The 15,514-nt window shown below is 43.8% G+C and overlaps 1 protein-coding gene across 1 annotated transcript in view; it reads left to right on the forward strand.

Moving 5' to 3' along the window:
• ripor3 (RIPOR family member 3) overlaps positions 1 to 14,726 on the forward strand; it is a 32,901-nt gene extending 18,175 nt beyond the window's left edge. Inside the window, 18 exon segments of the mRNA XM_070903116.1 lie at positions 55 to 118; positions 209 to 252; positions 686 to 811; positions 909 to 1,084; positions 2,906 to 3,032; positions 3,481 to 3,641; positions 3,953 to 4,183; positions 4,475 to 4,575; positions 4,891 to 5,210; positions 5,305 to 5,450; positions 5,534 to 5,699; positions 6,491 to 6,620; positions 6,736 to 6,900; positions 7,293 to 7,457; positions 9,269 to 9,471; positions 10,323 to 10,406; positions 10,537 to 10,627; positions 10,717 to 14,726. Coding sequence (XP_070759217.1) covers positions 55 to 118; positions 209 to 252; positions 686 to 811; positions 909 to 1,084; positions 2,906 to 3,032; positions 3,481 to 3,641; positions 3,953 to 4,183; positions 4,475 to 4,575; positions 4,891 to 5,210; positions 5,305 to 5,450; positions 5,534 to 5,699; positions 6,491 to 6,620; positions 6,736 to 6,900; positions 7,293 to 7,457; positions 9,269 to 9,471; positions 10,323 to 10,406; positions 10,537 to 10,627; positions 10,717 to 10,817 — 2,601 coding nt within the window. The 3' untranslated portion in view covers positions 10,818 to 14,726.
• Positions 14,727 to 15,514: the final 788 nt, after the last annotated feature.

Raw genomic sequence — 15,514 nt, forward strand, 5'->3', positions numbered from 1 at the left:
GATTGATTTACCTTTTCTAAAGTTCCACTCTCACCCAGTTTCTCGCCTCTGCAGGACATGTCAGTAATGGAAGGAGAGCTCGAAATCCTCCTCGGAGAGCTGCACATCAAAATGAAAGGTACGCACACACACACACACACACACACAGTTTACAGGTTATCAGTGACACGTGATCTTCCGAGTATTTAACGTGTGTTTTCACTTGCAGGTCTGATCGGCTTTGCTCGACTCTGCCCCGGAGACCAGTACGAGGTGAGCTCCTCTGCTCAAAGACGCAGAGAAACACATTTCTCTACCATCAAGTTTACTTCATGAAAAACACGGCTACATACTGAAGTAATGGTGGATGATAAGGATGTGGCAGTTATATTATTAGTAGACGATTATTAACATGTAAGCGCTGTTGTAACTGATAATCTAAATACAGTTTAATCTTTAACATGCATCAATCTATATGAAAATGTAAACTCTTAATCTGCAAAGTAACCACTAACTGCAGCTGTCAAATAACTGTTTGAAACAAAAAAGTTTGAAATACATTTGAAATGTAGTGGAGTAGAAGTATGAAATGTTGACGTCACCAGTGATGCTGGGCGTGGTCAGAGGCCCGGTGTTACGTTGAACTGATCGAATGATTTATCAGCAATTGGTGATGTCATGTCTCTTTGTCACGTCACATGACCAGGTGGTGGTGCGGTTGGGCCGCCAGCGATGGAGGATCCGAGGGAGGATCGAATCAGACGACACGCAGTCCTGGGACGAAGAGGAGATGGTCTTCCTCCCGCACATACACCACAACTTCGAGATCAAGGTTACAAACACACACACACACACACACAAATACTCACATATACACGTACGCATTCGTGAAGACTTTTGTGTGCCAGATATCTGGTTTATGTGTGCAGGTGTCTCACCCATCAAATCTCCTCTTTCAGGTGACGGAGGCGAAGGGTTTGGGTTGGCTGCTGGTTGGCATGGTGACGTGTGCGAGCGCAGACTTCTTTGTGGCGAGGCCTCAGCTGATGTTGGTGGACATCACGGAGCTGGGAACCATCAAACTGCAGCTGGAAGTCACCTGGAAGTACGAACACACACACACACACACACACACACACACACACACACACACACTGACATGAAAATAACAGATGAGGTGGTGGAGAAGAACGCCATGACGTCAAGCACGGAGGCTTTTCCTCCACCGAGGATTTGAGGGAAGGTGATGAGTGGTGAAGTGGAGAGGAGTGAAATCAGTGATATTCCCAAAAAGGAAAGTAGAATAATTGGATGATATGTCGGGGGAACAGGTGTGGACAGATGTGTAAGGAAATGAAATTTGTAGCGTAAAATATGAGAACGTCTTCTCTGAACTTTTGTGTGGACCTCAGACATGTGGCCCCTCGTTCTCTCCTATTTAAATACCAAGCCATGATTCAAACCCGTCATATACTGTCCTCTCATACAAGAAAGAGTGAGCGATGGAGAAAGATGGAGAAAGATGGAGTCAGAGAATGAGACAAAACATTTTTCTTGGGGGGGGGTTTTTTTCTCTCTTTTTCTGTGATTTCATTCTTTTCTGAAATTTAAAACAGCTTCCTTGCTGTTATTTTAACACATGTTCACAGCAGCAAAACAAGACCAAGCAACAAGCAACGCGATGTAAACACCAACAACATCAACGACATCCTGCTGTTGTTGTTTTCTTCGTTCTCTGCCTCCTCTGTACCTCTAACCTGAGCCAGCTGTCGCTGAGCAGCTCACTGAATACAGAGAGTCTCTGCTTCGCCACACACTCGTCCACAGATGTTGGGGTAGTGCCCTCCTCTGTTGGCTGGTGTAATGTATTTGTTCAGTCGCTCTGGCACAAGTGACCTGCCAGGCCGATCTATCGAGTGCCAGATGTACAAGATGGACGGGGTTTATGTTGAAGAGCTTCAGGAGGTCTTTGGTACAGTCCGTATAGTGCCCCTTTTGTCCTCCAGCAGCCTGTTTTTAGCCACCGCCGCCTCCAGGCCGAGGATCTTTGGAAGGCAACGGACGTGGAAGGCCTCCAAGTTTGTGATATGCCGCCTGTGTGGGGTCCACGTGTCTCTCCCATAGAGCAGAGTGGAGGCACGTACCGCAGAAATCTTGGTGCTGACCTGCAGGTTTTTGTTTTTAAAAACCGAAGTGCCCAAAGGCAGACAAGGCTGTTTATACGGAGTGTACACACACACACACACACACACACACACACTGTGCTGTGCCTTTGCACCATGACAGATCACATTTCAGGGTTTAGAGAAGCCAGGTGGAGGATGTTTCATGGATTGTCCCCAGAGAATCACACAAACACGCACAAGGCTGCCAAACTCACACACCAACAGAACAAAAGACTGTAGCTGCGCACACACACACACACACACACACACACTACATATAAACTCTTACAATCAGCATGACAAAATGTGCACCAAATTCAAAAGCAGAAGATGGAAATTTGTTGGTTTGAATCTCAGACTGATGAGAGAAGCTGACTTGACAAAATAAAGAATCGGTGGACACAAATCAAAGAGTGTGGCTGCGCTGCGAAGCCCCCAGGTGTGATGAATATCAAGCAGGGCGCCGTTGATGAAGAGTGTGCACGCTCTAACAACCTCCCACATGAAATGAGAGATCTATTCTAGTGTCTATTTACAGGCACTATAAGACAAATGGCTATTTACCCACTGATGATTACTCTGTGGAAATAAAATAAATGAATCCAGTGAGCTCAGCCGTTGAAATCACACCGATGTGATCCACAAAATCTATGAATTTACAGGGACTGTGACTAAAAGGTTTTTCACACGTACAGCATGCACACGCCACACACTCACAGTTTGCGTGGTTTCTAAGTGTTTGTGTGTATCTACACCTGCAGTCCGTTCGACAGCGCTGAGAAGATGAGGCCGCTGTCTGTCAGCAGGCAGTCGGTGTCCAGCAGAAAGAGTTCAGTTTACAGCTGGACGGCTCCGAGCACCCCCTCCTTCACCGAGAAATACTTCATAGTGAGTACACGTTTCTGTGCCTCACACTTACCCTGCAGTACATTAAGATATCATGAGTATACACAGTACATGTGCAGTCATGTAAAATAAGGGATTTTCTGCTGTTATTTCTAATATTCTGCCCCCTTCATGAATGTAAATAGGAAGGCTAAAATTGAATTGACTAATTGAATTAACACATTTCAGACAATGATGTTATGGCAGTGCGGTTGAATTGGACTACATTACACTGTACAGGTGTCCCTAATAAAGTGGCCACAACTTCTATTTCTTTTTTTATTTCGACTTTCTCAAATTTTGAAGTAAAAAAAAACAGCCATATTTCATCAAACGTTACCCTGAATGTCTCCATCGAGCATTTAACTGTGAACAGATGTCAGTTTCAGCCCACAGTGGCTCTGAAGTGTGACGTTTACGTTGATACGTGGGCTTCCTCCCTCCTCTGCAGTCGATGGTGCGTGAGCTGCAGGATCGAGAGGGTTCCCTCCCGTCTCTGGTCTCTAAAGGTCGACACAACAGAGGAGGCGTGTCTCTGCTGAGCTACCTGTCCGACCCGTCGCACACCGCCATCACGTCACACCGCGGCCCACAAAGCCCCTACGCGCTGAGGTATGTAGCGGAGGTTGGCAACACTTCTGTTTACTGTATCTTGGTGTTTTATGGATTTCAGGTAGAAGGAGAAAACACAGCACAGTGGCTGCAGAGACAATATTTGTTCATGAATTTGTTGCTTGTTTGCAGTCTTACCCGGAGGATCAATATCAGTGTCTTCTCTGAGGTCACTGATCACTGATCTCCAACTTTAGTATAGGACAAACATCAATGCTACATTTTAAATTGACAGTTGACAGCATAGATTTGTGTGTATTTTATGTTTCACTGTGATCTTATGGTTCATATGAACATCAATTCCTGCACAGTCTCAGGCGGACTCACAGCTACCCCTCCAGCCCCAGTCCAGGCACCAGTCTGGGAGGAAGCCAGACTCAGCTGTCCCTCGGGGAGGAGGGGTCCCAGGAGGTCTCCACAGAGGAGGGCGAGAGGAGGAAGAGGATGGATGAGAAGGACGGAGAGGAGGAGTGGGGGAGTGTGTTAGATACTCCCTCCACACCAGCCGAGAGTAAAGCAGGATCCCTGCTGGCTCTGCAGATGTGAGGACGAACTACTCGTATTCGTTTTTAAGTGCTGCCTAGAAACAAAGCTTTGTGCTGTCAAAACCACGTATCTCCAAAATGTTTTCATGAGTTAAGAACTTGTCAGTGTTCCTGCTTTAAAATTAGTTAGATCTCTTTTTATAGCTAAAACATGATACTCAATGCCTATTGAGTTAATATGACTTTTTGACTCTTATGAGACTTTTTCATCAGTGTTTTGTCCGCCTTCTATATGTCACCAGGCTAAATCCTGTAATGATAACACTACATAATATTTCTGTTATACAGGTCCAGCACTCCTGACATCCTCAGAAAGAACACAGCTGGAGATCCAGACCCTGAGACACACAGTGCAGCCCTGGGACAGGACAGTGTCGCTGGTCAGGTAAGTAAAACCTGAAGGCTCCACTTGAATCAGGAAACATTTAGCTGAATTCAACACTGCATTGAAATCCAGGTGTAAATAAAATAGCTGGAGAGACGATCCTGAAGCCCTGATGTGTCAGTGTCCCTGACAAGAGGGTTTCTATGTATGTAAGTAAGATCTCAGCTACTGCCAGACTAGACTACTTCTTCTTTTAGGTTTTAGTGGAATATTTACATGTGAGTCAAAAGTCTTTAGGTGGCATGTGTTGATTTGCTCGACCTTCTCATATTCTTCTCTTCCAGCTCGTCTCTTTTCTTCTAGTTCTCTTCTCTTGAAGTCACTCCTCATTAAATATCTTGTTTTTAAACTCAGTCTTCTCCTCGTTTGTTCCAGGACTCCCCAGAATGTCAGTCATATTCGGCCCCTGCCTCACCCACACCCACCGCTCAGCCCCCAGCTGTAACCCCTTCCTCACCCACGACCGCCGCTCCGACACCAGGGAGGCCGGGGGTGAGCGGTGCCGAGCGCAGGGCCCAGACCATCAGGCTGGGAGTCCTGATCGCAGAGCTGGAGAAGACGTTACAGAACCAGAGCTGCTCTGAGAAGGAGCTGAGAGCTCTGGACCACCAGATACTGCACCTGGCAACCATACTGAAGGTACCTGTGTCTACACACACACACACACACACACACCTGAAAGTACACACACTGCGTCTGATCTTTATGAATGTGCACATGTGCTCTCCCCCAGAACGACCTCTCCCTGTTGAGAAGCTCATCATCAGAGGAGACTCTGGCTGTGGAGGAAGTCCTGGGCAGCTTTGACTTCCTGTCCCATGACTTCAACGCAGATGATGACACTTCCTGTTTGGGCAGCCTGAGACTAAAAGACAGTGGGTGAGTTCAGGGACAGACAGAGGACATTAATCGATAAAACACTCAAACAACAAATCTCTCCTTTTTTTTTCTTTCCCCATCAGCATCAGTTCTTTGCAGCAGAGCACTCTGAGGAGTCTCGGCCTGCTCTCCCAGAACAGCCAATCAGCTTCTGAGGAAGAGCTGGTCATCGCCCCTCTGACTTCTGGGAACTGGGGTCTTGACCAGGCTCTTGAGACTCACCTGGATATATGTTGGATCCTGCTACAGGTACAGAATGTTTCTGTAGTCACAAGCTATGTCCACATTAACCATGTTCTTAGATAAGTGTTCTTACTTCTTCTCTATGATGAAACACACATTTCATACAGAAATAAACAACAAAGACAACAAAACATGTACTACCGTACATGTCCTGTCTCTGAAGCATGTCCTCAAACACCCCAAATGCCAAGACATGCATGCCTTCTTTAGAGCTGCTATATTAGAAGGTGAGATGAGAAGCTGGTCTGCAAAGTGAAAAGGGAATTACTAAGAATATAAAATCACATTCACAGGTAGCCACAGTTTCTGGTGTGTTCAACTGTGAAGCTTTAGTTCTTAAACGCGGGATGAAGGTGGAGGGAGAGTTTGTCTGTCGGCAAGACTGTCCTTTGGGTCAACTAAAAGTAAGAAGAGACTTTGCAGACAGTCTGAGGACTGGCACCCTGTTGCAGGACTACGTTATAGTTAAGGTTAGGGAAAGATCGCAGTTATAGTTTAAACATTAAATGAAGCAAACATTACCTGGTCTGTGACAGGTCTCCTGCATGAAAGTCAGACGTGCTACAAGCCAATCCTCCACCCCGACCTACACAGACTTGCTGTATGTGTTTAGTCATAGCATGCTGGAACCACTAGATGGCAGCACAAGCAGGACTTTCTGTCCGTGTGTAGTTAACAATTCAGGCAGGTATGAGGAGGCTGTAATGACTCTTGTTTTGAAAAGCTGCCCCTCGTCTGTCTCCGCCCTCACACTTGCTTTTCAAAATTCAAAACAAATCCATACAATGTTTCCTCAGATGATGAGAACGACCGACTTCTGCCCGTCCAGGAGGGACCTGCTGGAGGAAATGTCTCTCCAAGCAGAAGTCCTGGACAGAGTCAGCTGTCTGCTGCTAGAGAAGAACGACACCATCTCTGCCACTGACAGTCAGTGGACGATCTGTTTTCTACATGTTCTGGTTCTCGTGGCGTGCATGGGTAAATAAAGGTGAACATAAGATTTTCATTCTCCTCCTCCTCTTCCTCCTCTCTTCACCTTCAGTCCTCCCGAAGGCCCAGAGGACGAGGGACGTGCTGCTGTTCTGGGAGGAGTGTGTGAACGACGGCAGCTCTCCTTTCTGTTGCAGCTCCGACAGCTTCTCCAGGACGTTGAGGAAACGTTACACTCACAAGGTGAAGGCCAAGCAGCCCGGCCAGTCAGAAAAAGGTACCGCAGTACGAAAGCACTTCATTCCACCTTATAGTTGAACTCTTGATTCTTGTTTACTTGGTGGACTACATGCTTTTCCTGTAGTTATAATTCCCTACAGTTCCAATAATGCCTTTTTGCAACGGAGATGATGAGCATCTCATGTAAAGAAAAAAACACAGCAGGTTGATTAACTTTACTGTATTTTTTTTGCTTTGCTGAAGAGAGTTTTACAAATTTTCTCTGTCTCCCATCTGCCGAGAGAGGAAAACTTCACCACCAAATAATAAAATGCAAACAGAAATTCAAGCGTTTAAGCATCTCAGGCAGCAAATGGATGTTGGCTCCTGATCAAACACTGCCACAGTCACAGTGTTTTCACCGAAGACACCTTTCTCCCTCCTCTGCAGTGTTTTCTCAGCTCCTGCAGCAGGTCCAGGCGGCCTGTCGGACGGTGCCCAGCCCTCGGCCGCTCTGCAGCCCAGAGAGAGTCACCCTCTTCCAGCTGTCAGTGTATCTGAAACGATGGAGCATCCAGGAGCTGGGAGAGCACATCTCACGCCTCTCCAAAGAAGGTACAGCTATCATGTTAAAACCAAGAACTTGTTTTTAAAATGTCATGTTTTACTTGTCCAGGTTTTGAGATATGTCTCTTCTCAAATGCAGACAATTGAGTAAACAGGAACAGTTCGGGGATTTAATGACAAAATGGAGGTACATAGGTTTACTGAATCATAAGAAAGGCAAGGGTCAAAACCAGGAAGGCAGTCTGAACCGGCAAACGTATCCAAAGCCAAGGCCAGGCAGCGTTATTTATACAGCACATTTCAAACAACTCAAAGTGCTTTACATAGGCAAACGAATTAGAATACATTCAGAACAATAAGCAGTAAAAAACAGAATAGAATCAGTTAAGATAGAATAACATTTAAAAAAAGAGACAGATTACAGAGTAACTGGGTATCAGAGGCTGGAGAGCAAAGCACGGAGCAACAAAGACAATCTGGCAACTGACTGGGGAAAGGGGTTAGTACATGTATGCAAGGCTGCTGAGGAAAGTGAGAACAGGCGTAGGTGGGAGGGGATGTCAGGTGACCACTGCTGGTAAGACAGTCTGAGGGCGTATAGTGGGTGGCTTGAGGATGGCAGGTCTGGGGATTTAGAGGACAGTACATGACCGAGGGGAAGTGAGCAGGGGCTGGAGACCGGGACCAGGACAGAGAGCCAGGCCAGAAAAACAAAGAAACAACTACGCAGTCCTCACAACATTATTTTACTGACTTCACAGCTGGCATCACACATGACAGGTGTCTCCAGGGTTTGTGTATAGAGATATGTGCATGTGTGTGTGCATGTGTGTGTGTGTGCGTGTGTGTGTGTTGTGTATTCGAGGAATGGTATGCTCTTATAGTTCTACTAGAGAGCTTTGGGGTCTGAGAACGTTCCAGAAATTCCAGCTTGCTAAAGGCATCTGGATCATCTGTCAACATTACTGCCAAACGGTCACACCAAACCAACTGGGCGTGTGTGTGTGTGTGTGTGTGTGTGTGTGTGTGTGTGTGTGTGCTAGCTGTAGGAGCCACACCTCTCCTTAAAGGATCAATAAAGTTTCAACAACCACATGATTCATGATTAATCAGACATGAACAACCAACATCCTTCCTTCCTTCCTTCCTTCCTCCCTTCCTTCCTTCCTTCCTTCCTTCCTTCCTTCCTCCCTTCCTTCCTTCCTTCCTCCCTTCCTTCCTTCCTTCCTTCCTTCCTCCCCACCTCCCCTTGCTTCCTCTCCTTCATGTGGCTACAGTATGTCAGTATGATGTCTGCTGTTCATTAAACCACATTTGTTTTTGCACAGCACGACACACATAAAACTTATAAAACAACTCTGCGTTTTTGTGCTTAATTCAGAGACAAACTGAGATGATTCTCGGCACTTTGAACACCAGGCGGGTCGAGTTTACAGCCCGAGTAAAACAAAGAGGGCCAGAAAGATTAGACGAGACTGAATTGACTTTTATGAGATGTAAAAAATGTTGTTATGATTCAAGTCCAAACAGCTCAACCCTCAGTATTATTATTTTATTGCATTTGCTTCGGCAAGGATTTTCAACTTGTCTTGTGTCAAATGAAAATTAAAACCTGTTCTGATGTTTGAGTGTAAATAAAATGGATGCTCCTAAATTTACTTATAAAAGCTCACAAAGGTAAATACAGATATCATGCAAATCCTAAACCTTGATCTGAGTCCAATGACAAGAATAAACTTAACCTTTTAAGCCAACGTTGAAGAGAAGCCCTTAAAGCTTTTATTGAAAGCTCCAGAACAGCTATTAAACAGACAAATGAGGTGTGTTATTCATTCATTACGGCCACTGGTGTGTTTCAGAGTACCTCCTGTCAGCCCTGAGGAGCCCCAAAAGGAGGCGGGCTTTAAATAAGATGAGGGGGCGGTGCATCGCGGAGCTCCTCCCACTGGGATGCACGCTGCAGACTCTGGCCGCCCTGCAGATCGACTCCAACCACAAAGTGTGCAAAGCTGCTGCCAACTGTCTCTGCAGAGCTGCAGGGTGCAAGGCCTTCAGGAGCAAGGTACATCACACTGCCCCAGTCAGCGCTTTGTGAGGCTGTACTTAGGCTTTATGCTTACGCTGATGTGCAGCAGGTATAATGTTTTATTTATGGGTATTTAGTCATAAAACAAAGTATTGGTTAAATTATCATTTTAACCTGATGATAGCGCTTAATCAAAAGTGACCAGAGTTACCCCCTTAAGATGTGACCAATTCATCCCAACGGGGCGTGAATGTTTACTTAAAACCACAAAATGTGAACCTCATGGTGGCGGCACAAAATTGATGATCCGATGATGATACGCAATACATAAATACTAAATGTATGCTACTTTCTACTCTTGAATGGGAGCACTGGTACTGTATAATTTCCCCCTGGGGATCAATAAAGTATTTCTGATTCTGGTTCTGATACCATTTAACCATTAAAAGCTTCTTTATTCTCCATAGAAGTCTGGATCGTACACCAATTTTCACTTGGGAAGAAATGGACACGGTCGTAGCTTCCTAAAATCGTTTAGTTACTCAGTTTCCCAGCATGCATTTCACTGTTGTTTTGGACTTCTATCCAATCAGGGAAGTTTCACTGAGAGCTCACACAGTTACACACATTCACACCTGGAAGCTGCCCAGTACAACCAGTGAGCAAAACCAAACCAAACCAGGAAGGTGAACACGGGAAGCATCATACCTGCTAAACAACGTTAGCATTGTCCCTGTGAGCACATTAGCACTTGGTCTTGACTATTTCAAACATACGGTTCATTGGGCATTCTTGCAAATAGCAGCTTCCCTCTCGTGGTTTACCTTGAGAAAATAAATGCAATGATAACATCTCTTCTGCTTCTTTGTGTTGGCTTTCTTCTCAAGGCGGTCGTTTACTACACGGAGAGTTTGAAGAGCACTGATGTTCAGATCCAACAAGGCTCCTGTCTGGCTCTTAAATGCCTCAGGGTGAGCAACACTCGTCACACGAACCCTCAGAGAAGCACAGCAACACTCACAGAAGTAGTTTTCAGCACCGTCTGGTACATTATCAACGGTCTAGCATCTGTGTGTGTGTGTGTGTGTGTGTGTTTGCCAGGCGACAGAGAGTGTGGATCACATAGCAGATTTGTGGAGATCAGCGGATGAAGATCTTCGCAGTGCTGCCAGAGAGGCTGTCCTCTCCTTTGGTATAAGCATTTCTTCATTTATTTGGATTTTATTACATTTTATTTTATGATATTTTTATTATGCTTTCTGTCTGTCTGTCCATCTGCAGGTAAAAAGGGCTACCTGGCCTTCCAGAGGATGGACCAGCTGTACACTGAGATGCAGGAGGAGGCCTATCAGAACCAAGAGACTGAGATTACCATCCTATAGGGAACAGGTCTGGACCTAAAACAGGCAGCGGGTCTCTTTTTCGTTCTGACGGGACCCGACATGAAGAGTCTCAATGATCCCGGCTGACAGGATGAGAGACTAAAGTTAAAGTTTGTGTCTGAGTTGGATAAAGTTTATGAGTCCGCACTGAAGGGGAATACCAGGATGTGGTTTCCCTTCATAACAAATACCAGCAGGAGGAGGAGTGCGGAGGAAGATCTAAAGATGGCGACTCCAGCTTCCTCTGGATGGATCGCTCGCTCGCTCGCTGAGGTTTTTGCTCCCCCTTTGACCAGAGAAGTGACTTTACTGGGATCTTGGATTTATTTTGGTCAAATACGCAGAGTTTTGTTTAAAGAAGGAGTTCAGTTCTAGTTATTTAACCTGCTATGATGCCTTGTGCAGCTTTAAAATGATTTCTGCTTTTGTTGGGACTTACTGTCAATGAGGTCAACACATCGACGTGGTTGTTTTGTTGGAAAATGAAGGAGACATGTATTATTATTTCACATAAAGTCACAAGTGTGTGATTTAAGAGGCATAATGAGCGAAAATCCAAAATGCCATGTGAACATTAAACCCTGAGGGACCAAATAAATCCCTAATAGCAGCCCTGAACAGTGCCCTCGCTGCCTGTGAGAGTCAGGTTTTAACAGAGGAACAGGACTCGACAAATCTACCTGAGGCAGGTTACTTTTTCCTCTTGAGTTTAATTTACTTTCCTTGTTTTCATCAGCTTTTGAAAGCTTAGTGGAAGGAACATAAAATGGCTGCTGAAATGCTTCCACAAACGGGAGCTGTGACATTCAGGGACGCCAAAGGATTATAGTACAAACAACTGGCAGGCCGCCAAACAGGATTTAAGACGTTGTACTCTGCCCTCCTAAACCTGGTCTTGTTGTCAGTGAGTTTCCTGGTTTGCAGATGGTATAGGTGCAGCCGCTGGATGTTATGGGCTGATGAAAGTGTGTTGTCATTTGAGATACATATGTGCATTGATTTGCATTGATTAAACTTGAAGAAGATGTCAGTCCTGAGGCGATGCACAAGTCAAGATCAAGTCACTCTAAGTTTATGTGATTAGTTAACACTTACTTTAACGTTTATACCACCAAATGAGCAGGAATCCAGTTACTAGGGTTGCGACTAACTATTATTTTCATTATCAATGATTGTTTGTCTATAAAATGTTTGAGAATTGTGGAAAATCTCTACTGGCGACGTCTTCAATGTCTCGTTTTGTTCGATCGAACGGTCAAAAAACCCCAAAGAGATTTCGTTTACTGTGAAAAGCAACAAATCCTCACATGTAAGGAGCTGGAAGCAGCACATTCTGGGCATTTCTGCTTTGTAATTGTTGATTCGTTTTCTGTCAATTGATAAATAGAAAAGAGCATTTCAGACGCGTGGATTTGTTCATCCTCTCTGAAACCTGTTCTCATGGAAACATGAAGCTGTTTTTCTCAAACATCTCGACCCAACAGTCTCTGTTTGTGTCATATTTACAAGCTAAGGGGTGACACGTGAGTTTATTTTCATTATTACGTGTTTTGTTGAAGGAAGTGAAACGTGCACTAAAACTAAAAAGTGAGACATGTTGAAGCTAACAGACTCAATAAGTATCGAGTGTAAATAAGACACATGAAGTGTTCAGCTTTACTTTTTTAATATTATTTCATTTCTCACATCAGATCACCATTACTTAACTACATGGTTGACGTGCGTTCCCTCAGGTAGAGTCACGTCATGAAGCTAATTTGAAGTGAGGTTGATCAAATCGACGCGTCTGAAATATCCTTTTCTGTGTGACTCGAGTCTGCCAGCTGGTTTGTGATTGAATGCATAAATGAACTGTGAGTTAACGCTGGCGACCCACGAAGCGTTAACTGAACACGTAAACTCATAGTGACTTGATCACGTCTTAATAATGAGTAACAGGAATTCATGATACAGCCTGCATTAAATCATTCACCACCAAGCATGTTCGTACCTTTACTGACTGAAACACAGGGAGGCGCTGCCCTCTGCTGGCCGTCAAACTAAACTGAAGTTTGGGAAGGGCCCTGACCTGAGGACGCTTTCACTGGCCACAGAGTAGATTTAGCTGTGGTTAAACTGACCTGGGACCCCTCTGACTGGGATATTTAAGGACTGTTTGTGAGGTCAATAGAAGGTCATGAGAAGAAGAGAGAAAAGCTGAATACAGGTCAACTCTGCAGCGTGTTTAGGGTTTTGATATTCGTGCACAAGAAATGTACTAGAAGAAACTCATTCTGCTCAAATCTGATCATTCACTCCTCATGATATTCTAAGAAATAAAGCAGGGGGGGTCAAAATCCCCAGAACTCTCATGCTGGAAACCATGTCTTGAATCAATCAATTCAATCACGCCATCAAAATCTCACAAGGGATGCTGTAATGTAGAGCAGCAAAGGAAGACACTGTTTGTCTTTTCTTTTAGATAATCAGATGCAGAGTCAGATTAGCTCCTCAAACCAAACCTTGACAATGTTCAGAACTTAAACAAGGACCAGAGCTGGGGTTGAATCCTCTGCCCCTCCTACAGGAGCAGATGGTTCAGAGAATCTGTAAATACAGTAACTTTTTAACCGCGTTCCCTAATTTATTCCAGAATAGATTTGGTTTGGTAAAACCTCCCAGAATTAAAAGACTGAACACCACTTCTCTGCTTCTGTTCAGTAATATTGAACTGATCAGCTGAGAGACACCGAGGCTACAGTCGGTCAGTTTAAGCAGGTTGTCTAAAATCAGAATTTTAACCTAAACATATTTATTTATTTAACCCAAGTTAGAGTCCGCAGTAACGGAGGAATGCAGAGCTGAGGGAGATTTGGAGGAAAAGACGAAAGGAAAGACACCAGGAAGATAAAGAAGGTAAAGATGGACAGAATTTTAAGCCAGCAGCTCTGTGAGGCTGTACAGCAGGTCTTTGAGCTAAATGCTAACATCAGCATGCTCGCATTGATGTTTAGGATGTTCACCATCTTAGATTAGTGTGTTAGCATGCTAACATTTGCTCATTAGCACTAAACTCAAACTACAGCTGAGGCTGGTGGGATTTTGAAGGTATTCAGCCACAAATCAAAGACTTGGACAAAGATGCAAGTTTGACCTCATGGTGACGCTAAATGAAACGTTAAGTATTCACCAAAGTTACTGCAGTTCATCCTGAGGGGAACATGAATGTCATGACAAACTATCCAACAGTTGTTGAATATTTCACTCAAGGATTTATCTTCTGGGGAACTTGAGTGTGTGTAATAAATATCATAACAATCTGACCGTTACTGAGATATTCTTTCATTTTCTGACCAAAGTCACTACGACGTAATGATTTCTTTAGTTTCACGCACAGGTTTAACATGTTTATCATCTGCAAGGAAACTCACAAGACTAGAAACTAACCCTGTTGTTTTGGGGTAAAAACACCAAAGTGGTAACTAGCAAAAATAGCACCTTTGATTTGTTATGCGACATTGACAATTTAATACAATAAGTATTAAACTGGGCAATAACTAACATTGAAGGAGAGCAGGGTCAAATCAAAAGCTCTGTGGATCAGATTGTCAATGCTGGTTTATTGTCTGTTCAGCTTCAAAATGACTTCAATAACACACTGAGACCCATTTAGGCCTCAACGCTTTTTTAAGAGTTCGGACTCGTCTGTCTTAACTTTCACTATTTCAAGTCAAGACGTGAGACTTATTTCTGACTTAGTCCCACCTATGCATCAATCTGTGGTTTTAACAATTCTATATTATTGCAACTGGATGTATATTGCTTACAGAAATGTGTATTAGAGACTTTATAGTGCACTTCTTTGCATTCAATACTTAGAAGAAAGGACGCGTTTCACTCTTGTGCACATTAAAAAGGACTCGACATTCACTCTGGCTGTTTTTTCTGTAATTTAAACTGTTGTCTTCTGTCAGCTACAATAAATTCTACAATATCTTTACATCATGAAGTGAAGATACGTCTCAAAAATCAGAGAAAGATGTTCTCATTTGACCAGGAGACACTTTGTAAACCTTTTTCTTTTTTGCACCACTGCACTTTGTAGCCTACTGTTTCTTTTATTTCTACATATTTAGTCTAAAGCTTCCTCAAACACAATTAAATCATTTTCTAGGCAATAACGTTTTTATGCAATTAGGGAAGCTAATGGGTCATAATTTAAAGGCAAGTCTGGGATTAAGACACTGAGAAATACAACAGCCCACATACATATAAAATACAGTAAATATAAGAATGATTGCACTATCTGGGACTCTAATCAATTAACTATTAGAGAAAAATAGATTACCATCGCAACAAGCAGATTAAGTCATAAAAATGTATCTCTGAATACTTTGTGCATGGCATCTCCACGGCCGTTATAACTCATTATAATTTCCTTCATATCCATATAACAATATTGTGGGGCGACTAGATTTTAAAATCTCACAAACAAACCAAACCACAAAAGCAGGAAACCCCTAACACTGAAGCACAAGGTTGGTGTGTTGGCTCAAGAGTTTCTCATGAGAAGTGATGGTGAAATCCAGAGCTGAATTTGCAATAAATCATTCTCTTGTTTTATAAAACACAGGGGACTTTTTCCGCTGTTACAGGATGAAAAAAAATCAATTAGGAAGATGATGTTAAACTCTGGGGGGAAATGGAAGCAGGTCATT

Source organism: Enoplosus armatus, chromosome 3 (genome assembly GCF_043641665.1).
Source record: "Enoplosus armatus isolate fEnoArm2 chromosome 3, fEnoArm2.hap1, whole genome shotgun sequence".
NCBI lineage: Eukaryota > Metazoa > Chordata > Actinopteri > Centrarchiformes > Enoplosidae > Enoplosus > Enoplosus armatus.